The 20,887-nt window shown below is 34.6% G+C and overlaps 1 protein-coding gene across 5 annotated transcripts in view; it reads right to left on the minus strand.

The window, feature by feature from the left end:
- Positions 1-20,887, minus strand: part of LOC141454032 (uncharacterized) — a 403,048-nt gene that overhangs the window by 166,504 nt on the left and 215,657 nt on the right. Inside the window, exon 1 of one of the 5 annotated variants that reach the window (XM_074127808.1) lies at positions 15,273-15,444. The exons of the other annotated variants lie outside the window; for them this stretch is intronic. Within the exon in view, the coding sequence (XP_073983909.1) occupies positions 15,273-15,290 (18 nt within the window). The 5' untranslated portion in view covers positions 15,291-15,444. Of the gene's footprint in view, positions 1-15,272; positions 15,445-20,887 lie in introns of those variants that run through there. 5 annotated transcript variants of the gene reach the window in all.

The following is a 20,887-nucleotide window of genomic DNA, read 5'->3' on the forward strand; positions in this document are numbered from 1 at the left end:
AGATAAATATAGTAAAGAGAGAAAGAGAGTATGTCTAATGAGAGAGATAGTTTTCTCTATCCTAGCTAAGGCCAAAGAGAAGTAGTAATAAATTATTATTTCTTGAACATAACGATTAGATTGGTCTACTGCAAACCCAGTAGCAAGGACAAAAACAAAAGCATAGAAAAAAGTTAAAAATCGCAAAAGTTAATTCAGATAGATTTAGAAGAACTTGTCGTTGTGGAGGATCTACAAAGGACGCAAACTCGGGAATTTGGACAAGATATTCGATTTAATTCAAGCCGTACATATAATATGTATAAGGAAGCGAGATGTTCGATTAAAATTGGAAACTGCCTTTCTGAATCGTTCCCTATATCAAAAAGACTCAGGCAAGGTTGCTGTGTTTCGCCCGTTCTCTTTAACATCTTCATCGATGTAGCCCTCTCTGATTGGAAGAGAAAATGTTCTAAGATGGGAGGACCTATCGTACATGTTGAGGAAGCTGTTCGCAGAGTACTCAGAATGGGGTTTAGAGGTCAGCAAGTCCAAAACGCAGTGTATGATGGTAGGTGGATCTTCCCCTACGTCCCTGAATGTGGAAGATTGGCAGCTGCATCCGTGTGGCGAGTTCAAGTACCTGGGTGCCTGGTTATCGGCTACTGGGTCTTCAGAATTGGATATCCAAAAGAAAATTGTAAAGGGAAAGCAAGCTATCCAATTATTGAACTCTTTGGAGTAAATCTATCCGCATGGAGATTAAAAAAAGGCTCTTCCACGTTATCTTGGCAAATATAACCCTCTACGCGCCAGAAACTTGGAGCCTAACAAAGAAAATGGGAAGACAGGCTATTGGCCTTAGAAATGGATTTCTGGAGAAGAAGCTGTGAGGTCTTCAAGATATGCCTAATCCGGAAATCCGAAGACGTGTTGGAATACAAAAGAAAAAAAACATTTTGTATTCCATTGAAACACGGAAATTAAAATGGTACGGCCACGTGATGCGTATGACTGGCGAGAGATGGCCCAGGAAGATGATAGATTTCATTCCTAGTGAGAGGAGAAGGAATGGAAGGCCTAGGAAAACTTGGATGGAGGGTATCACCGAGGGAATGGCCTCTAGTGGCTTTCGGGAAGGGCAGTGGGAGGATAGGAAATCTTGGACTTTGGGCATTGGGGATATGATTCCTTAGGAATTGTCTTTAAACTTGAAAAAAAAAAAAAAAAAAAAATCGATTTACAAAATTAGCTCTAAAATTGTTAAAGAATTAGAAATTAAAAGAATTTGTGATCTTAAAGCATGTTTTAATTACTGGATCTTAGATGAAGTAACGGAAGTAGGATATGGATCATTGTTAAGATTAGAAAAAAAGTTTCTCTAATACTATTATTAGATATAAAATGCTGTTTTTCTTAAAAACGTTATTCTTAAATCCCAAATTAAAAACTTAGAAAAACAACTCTGGAATGACTGTTTAAGTAGAGATATCGCCTATGTAATTGACCGATGTAAATACAATATTTTGTACCGACACATAAGTAGTCTGGGCAGCAATGAACTGCAACTATCTTGACTTGTTTTCATCAAAAAAATTCGTTTAATATCCCAGCTTAGATTAGCTAACCTCAATAAAACAAAAATCTATTTCAACTCCGGTACTTATGCCTTCGATAGCTCCAATATATGCACTCTATGTAAAAATAACCTTTCAGACTCCTTGCTCCACTTCCTTTTCTCCTGCCAGGTCTTCAAGCCTTTCCGGTCATATAAATTAAACAACTATAATGCAACAGCTTTACCTGACCCAGAAAACTATGTAAACCTATTTTCTATTAACTCTGTAAATCAAATCAATGCTATATGTAGATTACGTTAAATTATCTTTACAAATAAGAAGTTTTTTACTCGATGAGTGGTAATTTTTTAAAAAAGCTAAGAAAGCTAAGATCTGACGTAAGACAGAAAGGAGAAGAAAAGCTCTTGGGAAGTTCATATAATTTTGTTTTCATGAAGTTAAATTTATTATTTTGCGTATTTTTATATTTACCATTTATGTATTAATTATTTGTGAAATCATTCAATGTCAAACTCCATGCCAAGGGGTTAAGCCCCAAAAAGCATTATGTAATAAATAAATAAAATAAATAAATAAATATAAAATGCTGTAAGATATTTTAAAAAAAGCGAAAATGATAAATTCAAAGGAAAACAAAATCATCCCTTCACAAAGAAAAGCTCTAATTACAAAGAAAATTTCATCAAGATTGATTAATCCATCATAAGTGATTAACAAAAAAAAAGCAGATTGCACTAATTGTGAGCAGAATTTCAGCCGATAAATTTCTTTATAGCTGAAATAATTAGAAGTAAGAGCTCCAGCCTAAAAGCTCTCTTAGTAATTCAAGTATAAAGAGTTAATGACTTTAAAATTAATTAAGATGGAAACTTCCACTTGAGCTATCACTTTGAAAATTAGAATTGATTGACGAAAACCAAAAAAAGATGAAAAAGAAATTGCATTCAAAGAGCTTGTAATTAAATTTAATTAAGAAGTCAATTTTTAGTGAAGCCTCTAAGGCTTAGAAATTGTTTTATAAAACTGACATTACTTAGTGGAAATTAGGTTCGGTATCTTTATTATATAAGAACTTGGTCTTAAATTAAATTAAAGATTTAGAGACTGACGCCGTTGATTGATTAAAACAATGGCTTTAGAGAATGAAACTCCGGGAATAATTCTCACTGACGATCGTTTTCAAAAGGTGAAAGGAGGTACTGGGATTCTGCCCGATTTGTTGATATCTATTGGGTTGTCCGGAAGATAATGCAGGATTATGATTTTAAAAGAAAAAAAAAAATAGAAATTAATAAATATTTGGTCAGCAGAATAAATATTGTCTGTTTGTCATAATGTTCCATTCTGTTATGGTTCTGTTCAAGTTGAAACTACTTCTACGAGGGTCGTTTGAAAAGTCCGTGCAAAAATAAAAACTACTTAATTTTTTGGGGTAAACCTTTTTTATTTTTCAACATAGTCTCCTTTTAGGCTTATACACTTCGTCCAACGCTGCTCTAGTTTGTTGATCCCTTCCGAATAATAGGATTTGTCCAAGTCTGAAAAATAGCCATTCGTTTCTGCAATCACCTCCTCGTTTGAATAAAATCTTTTTCCCGCCAGCCATTTCTTCATATTGGGGAACAAATAGTAGTCCGAGGGAGCCAAGTCTGGAGAATAGGGGGGATGTGAAACGAGTTGGAACCCTATTTCCACTAATTTTGCGACCACAACTGCTGAGGTGTGAGCTGGTGCGTTGTCGTGATGGAAAAGGACTTTTTTGTGGGCCAATCGTGGGCGTTTTTCTTGCAGCTCGGTTTTCAAACGGTCCAATAACGATGAATAATATGCACCTGTAATAGTTTTACCCTTTTCCAGATAGTCGATGAGGATTATTCCTTGCGAATCCCAAAAGACAGTCGCCATAATCTTTCCGGCCGAAGGAACGGTCTTCGCCTTTTTGGCGCAGATTCCCCTTTGGTAACCCATTGTTTAGATTGTTCTTTGGTCTCAGGAGTGTAGTGATGTATCCATGTTTCATCCACAGTGACGAAACGACGCTTAAAGTCCTGCGGATTCTTCTGGAACAGCTGCAACAAACCGTCCTTGCAACACTTCACACGATTTCGTTTTTGGTCAAGCGTGAGCAATCGCGGCACCCATCTTGCGGATAGCTTTGTCATGTCCAAATGTTGATGCAAAATATTATGTACCCGTTCATTCGAGATGCCCACAGCACTAGCAATCTCACGCACCTTCACTCTTCTGACATCCATCACCATATCATGGATTTTATCAATGATTTCTGGAGTAGTAACCTCAACAGGGCGTCCAGAACGTTCAGCGTCACTTGTGCCCATATGGCCACTCCGAAAATTTTGAAACCACTTATAAACTGTTCTAATCGAAGGTGCACAGTCACCATAATGTTTATCAAGCTTCTCTTTAGTCTCCTGAGGCGTTTTGCCTTTCATAAAGTAGTGTTTAATCAACACACGAAATTCTTTTTCGTCCATATTTTGAAAATCACTCGACTTCCTCGATTCAAACGAATGCTAAACACAAAGAAATAGACCGATCTGGCTGAAACTTGGTGTGCGTTCTTCCAAGAGATGCTACTAACTAAACATAACCTCGATACGCGCCAGTGGTGCTATCTCTCTGACTTTGCACGGATATACTCTGTTATCAGAATTTGAAAATTTTGATCACAAAGCGTGTCCACCACAAGAATACTGCCTTTCTTTTCTTTTGCCAAATATGTGATTTAATTATTTAAGTCTGTAGTAGGAATTATGCGGGAGAAGAAATGAATAAAATGTCCATTTCCCGCTGTTTTTTGACGTCTAAAAAAAAAAAAAAAGAAGAAGTCACAACCAACAAACTGGTATTTTCTTAATTTTCAAAATTCTATAAAATATTCGCCGAACTCCAGATGATTCGTGGTGAGCATTAAGGCTTGAACATTTTCTCTGGGATTTTGTGTAAACAAAAAATAATTAAAAAAAAAATGTTTATTCTGAATTGCATTTAAAAATGGATGCATAAAAATTCCATTCAAAGCGTTCCGATCCATTGCAAAACTAAATCTTGTCCCGATTAAATTTTTTATTTTTCTTATTTATTTTGCACAAAACATCGTTCAGAGCCAGATATATTTCTTGTATTTTCCAAGATTCAGAGGCGACCAAACGACAGATGAACAATTACGTAACTTTCTTTCGTCTCTTAAACAAGAAGGCAGAGAAAAGACCATCCATTCCTCAAATAGACATTCAAGTATTTTTAACAAGAATGCAAATATTATAAAAATGTATAAATGATAAGAATAGTAAGTAAAAGATAAAAATATAGAACAAAAAAAGAGAAGAATTGAATTTGAGTATAAATTATTTACATAACAAAATATAAATACGAGAAACAAAAGTAATTCATGCAAAGAGGTGTAGGTTTTGTTGTTGAAATCGCACATGGAGGAAGATTTATTCTCTCTAGTTTACACAAACAGAGACATATATACACTCTCTATCTCTGTTTACTAGACGGTACATTAGGTCAAACCATTTTACCAAGACACATGTGTGTATGTATGTCTATGTGTTAGCCCATGTCTGTTTCTAAATGTGTTTCGTTTGAATATGTTTATACTAGGCATTAGAAGAAGTTACGTCACCAACACGCGCGTACAGCTGTCATTGACGCCATTCTGTCTGCTATGAATTCACTTTTATTCAATTACTTGGCAATAACATTAACCTATTATTGTTTGTATTGATAAAATTTAATTCAACGAAATGTTAGAATAGAAAAGGGAAAACAGTTGCATGAAATAGTTAGAGGTAAATGAATCTGAAAGTGCATTAAGTCGCTTGGCTGGGTAAGAAATGGGATAAAATTTTGAACTTGCTAATTCTTGTTTAATACCTACATTTTTATTTATTTATTAAATTCTTTTGTTTTATGATTTAACGGGAGTCATCATCTGAGGTTATTTCAGTGCACTGCCGGCCTTCGGACAGTGTTCCCTCATTGACAAAAAATCAACGGACAGTGAGTTGTAAGAAGCTCCTAGGAAGAGAAACCGGGTCCTCCGCTAGGAAATCCAATACGCTAACCGCATAGCAATTCCCTTACCTCTTCATTTTTATTATTATTATTTTTTTAAAATTAATTTGCAAAGCACGATACTATGGCAGATCAGTTACCTAGACAACCATGGTTTAAGGGGAACTGTCACTAATAAATGGGTTGTTACGACAATAAGCAGGCTGAGAGCGAACCACGCGGTGTGCGGATCGTATCTTCACAGGATCAACAAAAGGTCCTCTCCTCTTTGCGAAGATTGCGATGAGGAGGAGGATTTCAAACATATTCAAATGATATGTCCCACGTTATGTGGTAGAAAGGAAACGAATGTTTGACGACAAATACAGGTATTTAGATGCACCATTTCGCTACGAAGACATGATATTCTTGCCCAACATCTATGTGCTTAAGTCTATAGCAGAGCTAGCAACGAAATATGAATGTATTTAAAAGTTATAGCCGATTAGAATGAATGGAAGAAAATGATTAGAGAAGGATTACGTGATTTTAATTTCGGTTAAAAGGATGGCAGGAATATAGAGTACTGATCCATCCATTAGCTGTATATAGTTGTATATAGTAGAGGGATGAATGAGTGAATCGAATGTATTTATAAGTAAGAATGGAGAGTGAGTGATATTCTAGTGATAAGCACCTAGACGATGCTGGCTGTATGGCGAAAGCCAAGGCCAAAAAAAAAAAATAATAATGAGGGAAGGGATATTGAAGCGCCATAAACCAAAATAATAAATTAAATAAAGTAAATAATGGATGAGAGATCTTATTGGCTAAATTAACTGGAGGAGAAGAAGCTGTCGACTAACCAACACTGAGTTGGTTATACCATTGCTAGAGGTGATCACGATACCATTAACCAACGTAGCGAGTAGTCTTCAACCAAAGTGAAGGTGAGATTTTTAAATTAGAGGACTCGAACAGAAAAGCAAGAAAATAGAAATACCCGCCTATTTTTTCAGGCGGGGCTTTACGTCCAACTACCACAAATTGGGTGTCGGTGGACGGAGGCGACTAGCAAACATACTTTACTGTAAATTTCTTTTATTAACCACTAGCTGTACCCGTTCACAAAAGGCAGTTTTGATACCTCAATCATAATTTATTAATGATCAAATGTATACAATACATCTAAATGAAAATTAACAATAAAATTACCCCTACTTCAGAGTACAGTAGTGTCCTTGCAAAGGTAGCATTTCTACATAATGTGAAAAATTCAGTTAATGTTGTTGGCGGTGGTGACGTTGCTCTTGCACGTACATTTTCTGATGTAAAATACACACGCTGTCCATTTTCAAGATGTACTGCTAAATGAACAACCGTTGGATATCGCTCATGAATGGAAAATGATATACAGGTAATACGCCATACAGCCTCATTGCTACTTATGAAGCGTCCCAGTTGATATTGGATGACTTCATCGTTAGATGCAGTTGTATTTACCACTCCAAACACTGCCATATCTCTTCCTTTGTTTACATATTTGCAAATATATTTTCTAGCTTTCACTGAATTGCAGTACCCAACATTTATGTGTGCGTTATACGTTTTTAGTAGTAATGGAGAATATGGTACTACCCAACGATTATCAACGTCAATAGTATTGTTGAGTACTTTTAGTTTAATGGATTTTCCACCATCTTCGGTATAATTTATTCTCGTATTAATAATTGCAAAAAACTGTTTTTCATGGTTTTCATGGTTACACTTTCAACAAATATTACTAATTAAATGTTATTTTGATATTTTTGGGATATTTGTTCGGGTGCACCTAGAGCCCCAACTCTGATTTTAAAAAAAATCTGCAAAAACCTTTCCGGGGATATACCTAATAATTTCCCAAATTTTCACGGCGATTGGATATATGGTTTTTGAATCTATCGAGTACAAACAAACAGACACACATTCATTTATATATATATAGATTAATTAAAATAAAAAGGCCTAAGACCGGGAATCGAACCCAGTACCACAATACATATTATCTAAGCTTATTATTTAATTTTGTTGGGATTTATTGAGCCAGTAAACTTTTTATTTTAATTCCAAAAAATAAAAATATCAAAACATGCGAAGCAAACTTACGATAAAAAGTAATATGTTAATAACTGACTAAAAAAAAATGACAAGAAATAATAATATTAATAAAATAACTATTTTTTAAAAGCAAAAACTTTTTAATATAAAACCTGTAACTATAACTCAGGCTAGACAAAATTTAACGTCTTTGAGATTTACTAAAAAACCCAAACACTCCTTAGACAGACAAACGAACGCAACATTACAATCACTCTTTTTATGTGGAGTCTGGTTACGAGAAAACGGAAATAAGTCCATAACTAATTAACAGGAAGTTACAAAATGTAATGCTGCATAAATTGAAAGTTATTCCGTCAATCCAATTCAAAAAAAACTCAAGACAAAAGCTTACTATAGTTGTTTAAAAAAAAAACTAAAAAAAATCTAAATATAGTTCATTAATATTAACTTAATTTTATCAAAAGGAAAAAAAAAAAATGACTGTAACTGTGCACCCAACTGGCAGAGGGTCTCAAAACCTGAATTACATACAGGTCTCAAATGGTTGAGTTCCCCTCTCTAGTAACGCATGAGCGACAAACCATAAACAAAAGGGATAGTTAATAAATAATTATTAGATAATAATGGATAATTAGTGGTAATTATTTTATTAAAAATAAATACTATAATTAATAAAAATAAAGATTTAAACCGAGAGTTAATTTTTTAAAAATAAAATTAGCGTAAAACAAAAAAATGAGCGACCATTTGTAATGAATAATTCAGATTTTTTTTTTGGGGCATACTTTTGATTTTCTTATTAACACCGTTTGCTCCAATTTAGAGGAGAAAAATGAATTTCTTTTAGAATGAATTATAAATAATGGTGAAAATGACAAGCAATATATTCGGTATAATTAAAAATAAAAATATAAAGATATAAAGTAACTACATTCTGGTAAAAAAATCTAGTTTACAAGAAAACCCCACCACGTATGTAGCAGCAAGCGGAAGTCGTGCGAGTATGTTCAATAGATTGTTCAAAATTAGTTCCATTTATGTGCATTGAATAATATAAATCAACTATCAACTATTAAGAAAACATTGCAATGATGTATAGTAAAAAAAAAAGTCATGTGAGTGTGCATATTAGGTGTTAAATATTAAATTGAAAATATATTAAGTTGATAATCTTGGTGAATAGAGCCGAGAATAGCCGTCAAAAACCGATCGCATTCGGCTGTTAGAAATTCAAGAGAAAGAAAGTCGTGCGAGTGTGAATATTAGATGTTAAAAAATAAAATTGGAAATAAAGTTAATAATCAAGGTGAATAAAGCCGAAAATAGCCGACGAAAACCGATCGCATTCGGCTTGTTTGGAATAAATGAAAAGAAAGTCGTGTGAGTGTGCATATTAGATGTTAATTATTAAATTGGAAATAAAGTTAATAATCAAGGTGAATTGAGCCGAAAATAGCCGACAAAAACCGATCGCATTCGGCTTGTTAAAGAGAAATGAGAGAAATTATAGTAAAAAGACACGGCTAAGGCTGGTTGGGTTACAGATCCAGTAATTCCTAGAATTCTCTACTTTTTCCAGCTAATTTGAGGTTCTCTAACCCAACCTGCCTTGATGGCATAGGTTTGGACTGAATTTACTGCTCTGCAGTTAGTTTATCGACTATATCTCGGGAACAGATGATCGCACAGAGTTCAAATTTGATATTTCGTTCAAGTGACGTCACAGGAAGCGACAGGTAATTTTTGATCAAAATAGCTCCACCGGAAGTACCACTTTACTGAATAGATTTTTCACTTTTTTAACTTTTTCTTAAAAACCGCTGCTTGGATTTCCTTCAAACGTGTTATAATTATAGCTCATAAATAGTTCTACAACTTTTATAGGAAACATTTTTCTGAAATAATTCGGCTAAGGGCACTTTTGGGGGAGGGGTGGTTGGTTAAGCCGGAAGAATGCCATTTCGCTTTATTATATGGACTATAATTATCTTTAGGCTACTCTTTACTGAACAAATATTTTATACATTTTAGAGGGTGCCTTATTTACTAGGGCAAACTCTCCTTCATAAGTATGTAAAGCGACAAGTCTTCCAACAACCACATCTACATAAAATTGTTGAATGGAATGACACTTCTAATGACACTTCTTTTAAGAAAATCAGTTCCCGCGTCGATAAGTTGAATCGATTGTAATATTCCCGCTTAGTAAGTTTAAAAGCAGAACGACGCTTTATTGAAAGGAGAACCCTAACCCTTTCTCCCTGCCAAATTTTAACAAAATCAGGTCAAGATTTACAGAGTTATTAATAATAATTGATAATGCAGGAGAAAGCCTTACATACAAGGGGCTAACTTCTCTACCATGATATGTAGAACATCGAGACCCCCAAAAGATCCATCTACATGAAATTCCGAATCGAATGACACCTCATTCATGAAAATCAATTCAAGCGTTTAGATGTTATTTTTTTTCCAAAAAAATGTTAGAACAAACAAATTTTCTGAAAATGCCGTTTTGGCTCATTATTGGCAACTTTTTCCTCGATATCTATCAGATCTGGATTGTTGGGAAAAATCACAGTTATAAAGGAGGATTTTCCCTATATTTTAAAGAAAATCTGGAAATTTTATCTTATATAGAAAAAGAGAAAAAAATTGTCAAAGTTGTGTGTTTTTCAAAGTTACGCTTTTTCGTCCACTTTTTGACGATCAACTCTTATACAACTGTCCTACCGGACAGTTTTTATTGATTAATCTTTGTCAGATACAGTTAAAAAATTATTATACCATTTATCGGTGCAGAGAAATAATGCGACCACACATTAAATTCGCATGAATATTATTTCATAAACTAACTGCAAGCTATAGGATTGCAGTTAAGGTAGTAATTTAGGAATATAGAGCCGCGTTTGACAGCGCACTTAAACCGGATTAGTGTGGTATATTTATAAAAATCAAGGAGGCACACGTGTGTATTTGTGCCGTGATGAGATGGGCGGATGCCCTGGACCTGGATGTCGCGCGTCACAGTGACTTCTCTTCCTCTTCCCTCGCTCCATCTCTCCTCCCACTCTTGATTTATACCAAACCACTTTCCTTCTTTAAGGTTCAGCTCGTCACGCACATTTTATAAACACTTCATCTTTAGAAACTTTCTTTATATATAAGTAGTCCGGTTAAATATATCATTTATTCAGAGGATATGTTTTCTAGGTTGCTGACTAACCAGGCTGTACTGACCGAAAAATGCCTATCGAAAAAGATTCCCCTTAAAATCTACTATTACCACTTGCACACTCCCTCCTTAAGTAAAAAAGTGCACATAAATGCATAAATGAATGCAATTAAACATGCAAATGATACAAAAAAGTGCAAGTGACACTTCAGCAACCAACCAGCTGGGGTAATAATGAACTATGCACAATAATGATGGCTACATCCCTTGCTCTTTCTTCCTGGTCATATCGATCTACATTCTGCGGGGGCAGAGGGTTTTGACAACTGTTAGTACTCTTATCAGTGACATGCCCCAGTACACCTTGTTTAGAAATCAACCACGCAAGTTATATCAAGCAACTTGGCAACTAACTTTAACAGAGAAATCACACAACAAATCCCGATAATGTTGGAATAATTGATAAAATTTGATAAATAAAATATTGATTATTAAATTACCGATTTCTACCTTCTCCAGTTACCGTTTTGTATTCAGAAATTCTGTAGGTTTCCAAATTTAGGCTCCCGATGAAAATATGTGTTCTGTAGCTCCCATAGACAGAAAATAATGTTACTGAGAGTCTTTTCCTAGAGGGAACTTTGTCATGCCACCAATAGTGGGGGAAATGGCTAATTATAAATTACCACACACCGATATCAACTGCATAATTGCAAAAGCAGCACTACAAAAATGGCAGACAGATTACAGTAATGGTAATAAAGGGTGATTCTATAAAACTATGGCAGAGCAGTTACCTAGACAACCATGGTTTAAGGGGAACTGTCACTAATAAATGGGTTGTTACGACAATAAGCAGGCTGAGAGCGAACCACGCGGTGTGCGGATCGTATCTACACAGGATCAACAATAGGTCCTCTCCTCTTTGCGTAGATTGCAATGAGGAGGAGGATTTCAAACATGTAATAATGATATGTCCACGTTATGTAGTAGAAAGGAAACGAATGTTGGACGATATATACAGGTATTTAGATGCACCATTTCTCTAAGAAGACATAACATCTGTGTGCTTAAATCTGTAGCAGAGCTAGCAAAGAAATATGAATGTATTTAAAAGTTATAGCCGATTAGAATGAATGTAAGAAAATGATTAGAGAAGGATTACGTGATTTTAATTTCGGTTAAGCTATAAGGATGGCAGCAACATAGAGTACTGATCCATCCATTAGCTGTAGTTTATGTAAATAGTTGTATATAGTAGAGGGATGAATGTGTGAAGCTAAAGTATTTATAAGTAAGAATGGAGAGTGAGTGATATTCTAGTGATAAGCACCTAGACGATGCTGGCTGTATGGCGAAAGCCATTGCCGAAAAAAAGGCAAAACACTGTTACTTTAACACGGTTGTTACTTTTTCTTCCGGCCTCTGCAGGCTCAGGAAACACATGCATCGCAGGGGCCTAGCAGATGATAGCCTTTGTAGGTTCTGTCAAGAGGAGGAGGAGGAAACAGGCACTGCGACACTGTGTTGTGTCAGTGCGAGGGGCTCGTCTGGGCTAAGGATGTTACTTCTCGAGGAGGAAAAACCAAGGCCTGTGAGCTTTACTCAGGAGCAGCTCTCCAGAATTAGGTGTTTGATTAAACGGACGGGTTTGGGAGAGTGGTGGGAGCCACAATAGATCCAAAGGGGTCGCAGTGGCGTAGGCCTCGAGGACACCCTAGTTGAATCTAACTTAATCTACTTTTTCTTACTGTACTGAGTGAGTACTATCATGGCTTAAATATGGCTCAAGTATTCCAAGTATGAAAAATATTTATGGATTAGAACCAAGAGAAATAGTTACATATAAAGTGTAAGTGGTGAAGTGGTAAAAAGAGTTAACAATATAAAGTAAAAAAAAATAAAAAATCCAACATTTAATCTAATTCTAAAAAGTTAACTCTAGATTTAATTAGAGCTTGTAACATTGTTAAAGGCGCATTAAATGTGTACTAGTCAATTTTATTGAAAATAGTCACCTGAAACTGTTAAAATGTGATTTAGGTAATTGGAAATGTTAAAGGTAAAAACCACTTTCAATAAAGGTGAGAAGGGTCATACTGCGTAACAAAAACTAATTGTAATGGACAGCAGTGTAGCCAAGTGATGTAGGGCCGTACTACGCCTGACCGCAACGTCACACCGTTCCCACATTTCCAATTTACCTCGTACTAGAACATTCAACAGTAAACAGGTGAACTAAACTAACCTTGACTCAAGTACTAAGGTAACTTCTGTACTGTGTTCAACCTTATTTACTTCAGTAAGTATTCTAAAAATTACAGTTTTTGGTTTAAGTGATCATGCAACTAAATTATCGATCTTTAAATAAATATAACTGTAATGGAAGTGAAGATTTAATTGTTGGGACACAAAGGTAGTGGGCCCCTTCATAGATCTATTGCGCAGCCCCCAACTGGTAGAATTAAAATAGAGGGGCGATGCCCCATGGCACCGCAGCCAAAAGTGGCTTATACTGGCTTCCCCTTTGGGTCTAGTAGACCCTACTAAAGAGGTTGAGGACTTTCCCTACTAGTTCTATTTGCGCTACAATCTCCTTTGGTCTCGAAAGATCCAAAGGTTTCGTAGCGCAACCACTCGATCGCAACGCAATCAAACAACAAGTAAGAGGCCGTTTCCTCCTCTTCAAGACACAATCTGCAAAACGGATCCAACTGGTAATGGAGAGATTAGTCAGCAACAACACTCCCCCCTTCGTCATCTCTGAGAATGCTCAAACGCTACTGAGAAGGTGCTAGGGAGGTTATAACCACCTCCTTCAAACATCTAGTAACAACCTAGGAATCTGAATGTTCTCTGAACAATAGGATCTCAGATTTCTGCCTAAGTAGATCTATCTACTCCTTAAGGAGTCTGAAGATGATCCAAACAAACAGTTTATGCTCCGTGAAGTTGAGAAGCAATGCTTTACTTTTACCAGAGAGTCTGTTGACTCATTTCACTTTAGACAACAAGTCTGGCAACTCAAAGTAGAATAACTTTTCACATTGAATTTCTCATGGTACTCTTAAAACACTTTTTGAACTGATAACACATGAGCTCAACGTTTTGAATTACAGTGTGACAATCGGAAAGGATTACAGGATCGATATTTCCTGTCGAAGTCGAACTGGACGCACTGTGCTTGGAGTATTCTAGGACCAAACACAGGACTGGAGTCCCTTTAAGCGATCCTCTGTAAATGCACACAATTGCTTACACCTTAATACCAGACAAGATGGATTCACTATTTCACTCCGTTCTGATATTGAGCTGTGAAGAAAATGTTCCCTTTACAAAAAAGCTATACTTCTAATTCATGTAATCTTTAAGGAACTTCCACAGCAGGGAAAGTGCTGCTAGCAGTCAGGGATGAACACAACTTGGTGTAAATGCATCCTAGCTTTCTTTGCTAAAGCTATCTATAGAGATTCTGAGGATGACTCCCTTCGATCACAAAGTGAATAGGTCTAAGATGAGAATTATCAATCCCAGTTGAGGAGCAAATCCTTACTTCGGCAGAACATACAAACAGGAGAGAGTGAATATCAGATCAGATGGGAATAATCTCACGATTTACTCTTAATGAAATAACTTAAGTTCTAACTGAAACGTGCTCATCTTACTTGAAACTTTAAAATCTTACTTTTGTAATACCAATTTTTAAAATCAGAAACACTTCACAAGATCATCCCTTTCCAGAACTGCTCCAAATCTTAATGCTCATAGAAATATTATTCAAATAAAAGTTATAGATTCACATAAATAAAGTATAAGTTCGAAGTTCAGAGCAAATCATAGGAAAATGTGAAACAATAACACAGTAAAGTGGTACTTTGTACTTTGCGGTTGAATAAGTAAAAACAAAAAAGGCCTGGGTAGACCTTAGACTTTCTTTTCGACTATAATTGAAAAAGACTTTGGTCAACAGCTTAAATAAACGCAGCATTTGATAAGCCTCAATAGTCTCCAGTAATAATATTTTTAAAAAAGTTATTATAAGCCTCTAAAGCAGCAATATAGATTTGCAGCCAGTATTCACAGTCAAATCTTTATGATTATGTTCAATTTTATCGTCAAGATAACAATAAAAAGATATAAATATAAAACAATGTCATATGTTACTTACTCATTGTTTAAGGAAATACAGACAACATTATAAAGAATTGTGCCTCAAATACTCACCTGCAACAGAAATCAATTACATAGAAATTAATAATAATGAAAAATGTTTATAAGATATTTAACAAAGAAAGGAAAGATTATTGGCAATTTCGCCAGCTATCTTTAAATCCTCTTAGATTAGCAGTAAATAAAATAATTTAAAAAAAGTATTATGCACACAATTTCTGTTTTAAGATCTATTGATGCCCTACCTTGAAATCAAATACCATTTTTATAAGGATATTGATCACTATTCCACAATAATTCGCGCACCAGTCACAAAAAGTAGAATAATTGTTTAGAACGTATGGCTTTAGAACATAGAAAAAGTATCCACATCTGCAAAAATTTCAACAATAATTTAACATTGAATTTTCAAATGAAGAAACAATATTAAAAAACATTAGCCCCAGCTGAGTAACCTCCCGTTAGGTGTTTTTTTTAGTTCACCTAAAGCGCCGACAGATAGTGTGGCAGCCCACTATTATGTTAATATTTCCAGCACTATTGTTTACGAACGTTCAGGTTATGGTGAGCTTCAAAGGCCAAAATATCGTTCATATTGCTATCAGATTCACGTATGTAATTATAAAACAAAAAATATATTATTGCTGTGGGTAAGCTAAAGTTTAATTCACTTATCCTTTGATTAAATAATTTGATGATACGCTTCTTTTTTTAGCTACAAGAATTCTTTTTTTTTTATTTTATTTTGAAATAATAATTAGGACACACGCAACCGATTAAAATATTAAATATGTGAAAAGTTTCCCTCCATTTTACACATTAGATGTGTTGAATTAATAAAAGTGGGTCTTCATTATCATACGTTTGGCTTTTTTAAAAGAAATAACAAAAATACAGTGATAAGACTATAACACAAAAAGATAGTTTCGAGGAGTTTAATTTTGTATACATTAATTAAAAACTCCCGTGTTAATTAAAGCCTATAACTATGATTAAAGTTTAAAATAGATTTTTAATGAACAAAATATGGAAAAATTACAATGACCTAAATTAGGAAGTGAATTCTCTCAGTGATTAGCGATTGGATTCCTGAATTCGGTTGCTGATCCTTAGTTTTTCTCTTCCTGGGAGCTTCTTACTCAAAAACGAAGCAGGCTAGATAAATTAAGTTCTTGGCTTTCTAAAAAATAATAAATTAACCTTCAAATAAAGTGCCCAAAAGAGAGTGTTCGTTAATATGAATCAATTTGCGATTTCTTTATTTAAAAAGCTGCTCAAAATGTGGATCCAGTGAACACTATTAAGGAGATAAACAAACAATAGTAACCGCCCCGGATGCTGTACACTTATCTAAAGGAATCAAGCGATAAAAATCCAAAACGAGCCGCCAGTAAAGAAGTGCGACAATGCCATGGTGTGGATAGTGGAGAATGTTCTTGAATTGGCCATTGAATAGAACAGTATCTTCTTGCTATCTCGCCAGGAGTAAATCACTTTAACTTGCCACTAAAGGTAATCTGGTCAAAGTGACCCAATGCTAAAGGGCCTTCTACCATGTTTGCAGCCCTAACAAGAGATCGTATAACTTCTTCCCATCCTGGATGTACTATTAGATAAACTGTGTTATTTGTGACGGCTATTATACTCTTTTCAAGCTTAGTAAACTGTACGAAAATACCATGTGCCTAGCTTCTACTAAAGCGCATTGCTCTCTTAAACAGATGACCCCGAGGACTTCCATACATACCGTTTTCTTCTGTAAACCAACAAAAATATCGAAACAGTTTTGTTCATTCTGTTACAAACAATTTACTTTAACCACGTAAGAACAGTATTGTGATCATATCAAATTTTCCGTTAAAGAGTTCCCCTCAGTCAGCCCCTCCCAATAAAATGTTGTTTTTGAGAAAATACTCTCAGTTCATGAACAAAGATATCTAAAAAATAAAAAAACGACGGAAGCTGAACTGAATATTTAGATTGCGTCTAAGAGAGAGGGGAGGGCATATTTGAACAGAATTTACATTTTCTGTTACAGAGTGCACAGAATCGTATTATTGAACCTTTTTATCTTGTTTTCTACAACTTTCAAGTCTTCTTAACAGATCTATATCAATAAACAGTTGGTACTTTTCGTGCATATCTATATTTTTTTAATTTAAAAATATTCTGTCAAATGTTAATATCTGCCTTACTGGTTGGGGTAGCTTTGAACACAATATAAAATAGAAAGAAATGATAATACTTCACTCTGAATCTACCTTCTATCAGTTATTTCTCTCACTACTACATTACTTTCTCTTTTAAACCACAGAAATCTAGTTCAAAAATCAAGAATGACTCAGTTCGGGATGTTGTCCCCGAAGTGTGATGGGTTTAGGAAGTTTGAACAAAATATTCGGTTTGTTGCGCTTCTTAATGTAGGTTCGAACCACTTTCCCCTTCTCTGCGATTAAACAAAAAAAAAAGTCACAAACTTGCAGCTCGGTAGGGCGGCACATTGTAACTGTGATTTTGAAATGTGGCCCCTCTCCTTCCATATGATAACATTTTGCAAGCAAATAGACTTTTGTAAATACTAGATTTAAAAATACGAATTCCAAATGTTAATATGGACTAACAATACTTAGACCTTGTCCACTACAATCTTCACAATACACTTCCAAAGCTGCAACAAAAATTTTACTTCCACCTTACAAAATATAACATTCCTCAATTCTGACTTTACAAACAATGAAAACGAAGGGAAACTCTGTCAATTGTACAACAGGCCTACTACAAAATATGGTGAAAATTACTAATTATAAATGTTTTAAATATTTGGCGAGAAATTAAAACTGTTCAAAGGTGCCCCCTCTCCCCACTATTATTATACACTATAAATATAATTATTAATGATAAAACATAATATTCTTGTTCTGACACAATTAAAGAAACAAGTATATTTGTGATGAACGTATTTTTTGTAGTATGTCATCTCCTGAACTAAGTTTTGTTCCAAATTCTTGACTAGTCATTGGAAAGTTAGTGATGATAGTTAACGGGGACATTCCGGAGACAGTTTTCAATCGGGGACCGAAGTACGAATACGGGGACTGTCTCCCGAGAAACGGGGACGTTTGGTAACCTTAGTCTAAGGAAACCAAGTTGCCACATAGCTAACGAAATCCTTAAAAGTATTTTGAAAGGAAATACCATTTTCCGTTGAATGGTTTTTCCACCTTTTTCTTCAAGTTATCTTCCAACTTCAATCTCCTATTTCCTCGCGGTCTTTTTACCGGCAGCTCTTGTCTAAAGAGATTTCCTGAGCAATTTTTTCTCCGTCATACTGTTCACATGCCAAAACTACCGCCGAATCATGTCCTGTGTTTTTAAGTCTTGCCTTCTCGACTTTCCTAAGATACAGGCTTCTCAGAGGATGCAGCACTTTTACTAATTTTCTTTAGCTTTATCAGAGAAGAGCACACTCTTCATCGAACTGATTCTCTACAACGGGCTAAACCATCGCTATATTAATCCAATTAATGAGGACCTAACCACATTCTAATCGGCTATAACTTTTAAATACATTCATATTTCATTGCTAGCTCTGCTACAGATTTAAGCACACAGATGTTGGTGGAGAATATTATGTCTTCGTAGCGAAATGGTGCATCTAAATACCTCTGTATAAGTCATCAAACATTCGTTTCCTTTCTACCACATAACGTGGACATATCATTATTATATGTTTGAAATCCTCCTCCTCATTGCAATCTACGCAAAGAGGAGAGGACCTTTTTGTTGATCCTGTGAAGATACGATCCACACACCGCGTGGTTCGCTCTCAGCCTGCTTGTTGTCGTAACAACCCATGTGACAGTTCATTTACTACAAGATTGGATAAACAAAAGATGAAATCTGAGCGAGTTAGCGATTATAAGAACTGGGAACGGAATTCCAGCTCAGTAATTCAACTACAGTATACAGGAGCCATCTCTCTGTCTCCGGACTATGTTTGAATAAACTGCATACATTAGTTGACGGTATTTAGATTTATTGTAAACAAAATGTGTAGGAATCTGGTTTTATGTTTACCTCTAAAGAGACAATGTTTAACGATGAACACTGTCGGCCATTTATTTAGTAAATTGTTTCTCTAACAGTCTGTAGTAATTATTAAAGTATTTACCATTCATTCCCACGTAGTTATACGCTGACTTTCATTTACAATACCATCAGTTAAACTATGTTTTTACTATACTTATTTTGGAATTCATTTTCTGCAAATAACAGTACTAAAAAGTATTCTTTCTAGATTTAAATTTGCCTCTTGGGCTTGCAAACAAAAGGTTTACCAGCACATCTGGTATTTTGAAATAACCTTCCTGTATATTGCTAGAGCTTGGCTGAAAATCCATTTCTAACTTGCGAGATTTGGATTAACACAAAAATCATGAGAGTATTTCAAACAAAATATATGTTTGATCACGATGATTTGTTACATTTAAAAATAAAAATAAAGTTCTAAGAATCGTAAAAGAAAAACATAATTTTGTCTCCAGCAGTTTAAATAAATAGACTTTGTCATTTGATTGGCACTAGTTACAGGACGTTATTTTTAAAAAAGAAAAAATACAAAACAACGGCCAAAAAAATAAAATAAAAAATAACATAAGCGAGATGAATTAAAATATTTTGTGTTTATAAATATAAAACTGTAATCGTACATTGACCTGAACAAGAGTTTAGTAGGAAATATACGTATTTTAACTTGAGGCTGCCAAACAGCTTGCCCACTATATTTATTTTATTTCTAAAACATTTTTAAAAATCTTTTTAAAAAAAGAAGGTTAGATATGCTAAAATCCAAGCCAAGACATGTCTATAACTGTAAACTAAATTGTCGAAGATGCAAAATATCGATAGAAAAATCATTTTAGATTCTTGAATAGAAAGTGCGGATGAGTTTTTTAAACAGATTTTTATCTTAAAATTTGTTAAATTTTTCTTCTCTAAACTGCCCTAAAGATAATCACAAGATCCAGATCAATGGATGGACCGAGAATTCACTCGTAATTGGTGTAAATATTTTGAGATAAAATACGCGCTAATAAGAATGTGGCAAAAAAGAAAAACGTATTCCATCGTGTAGAACTGCTTAGATAATAATCTACTCTTTACTAATTTACGTCGACGTACAGTGTTAAAGAGTTCATTTGGGTTTTATTAGCTTAATATTTCTAGCAGTTAACTACTCGTACTTTTTGAATGAGGAGAGATCCAGATCTCTAGAGGTGATATTAAAGAAGTAAATTTAAATTTTTTAATTTGGTGAGAGTTCACCAAAGATTAGAACCTCCACCTGCTTACTTCTAAAACCTTAACAAAAACTTACAGTTTAAAATGTTAAGTATAAGGGTTGATTAAACGCCAAAAGGTACACAAATCAACAAGTACCCAACATTTCATTAATACTTCTAGTATCACATTTTTTAGAATGTATTAGATGTCACAGACCCTTGTGCTGGCCTTTTATCACCCATATATATTTTTCTGTTAGAATAATAAAAGATGTATCTCATCATCATAGTTAGTATTAAAAAGGCACTTCATTTTAACTCTATTCCAAATTATTCTCATGATTTATCTTTATTCTAAATAATCATCACATTCACTCGCACATTATAAAGAAAAGGGAAAGTTAGAGTTGCTCTTTTACTGTTGGTAATTTGAATTACGGAGTTAAAACGAAATTTCAGTCTTGAATTCAAGTCTTACGTGAGCACAAATTACATAGTTAATAACAAGTACAATACTTGTAATTATAATTCATTTATTTTCAAACTTTAATTTAATGTAGCCCTTTAATTGAATACTT

This window comes from Rhodnius prolixus, unplaced genomic scaffold (assembly GCF_049639745.1).
Source record: "Rhodnius prolixus isolate KJV_2025 unplaced genomic scaffold, Rpr scaffold_9, whole genome shotgun sequence".
NCBI classification, from domain to species: Eukaryota; Metazoa; Arthropoda; class Insecta; order Hemiptera; family Reduviidae; genus Rhodnius; species Rhodnius prolixus.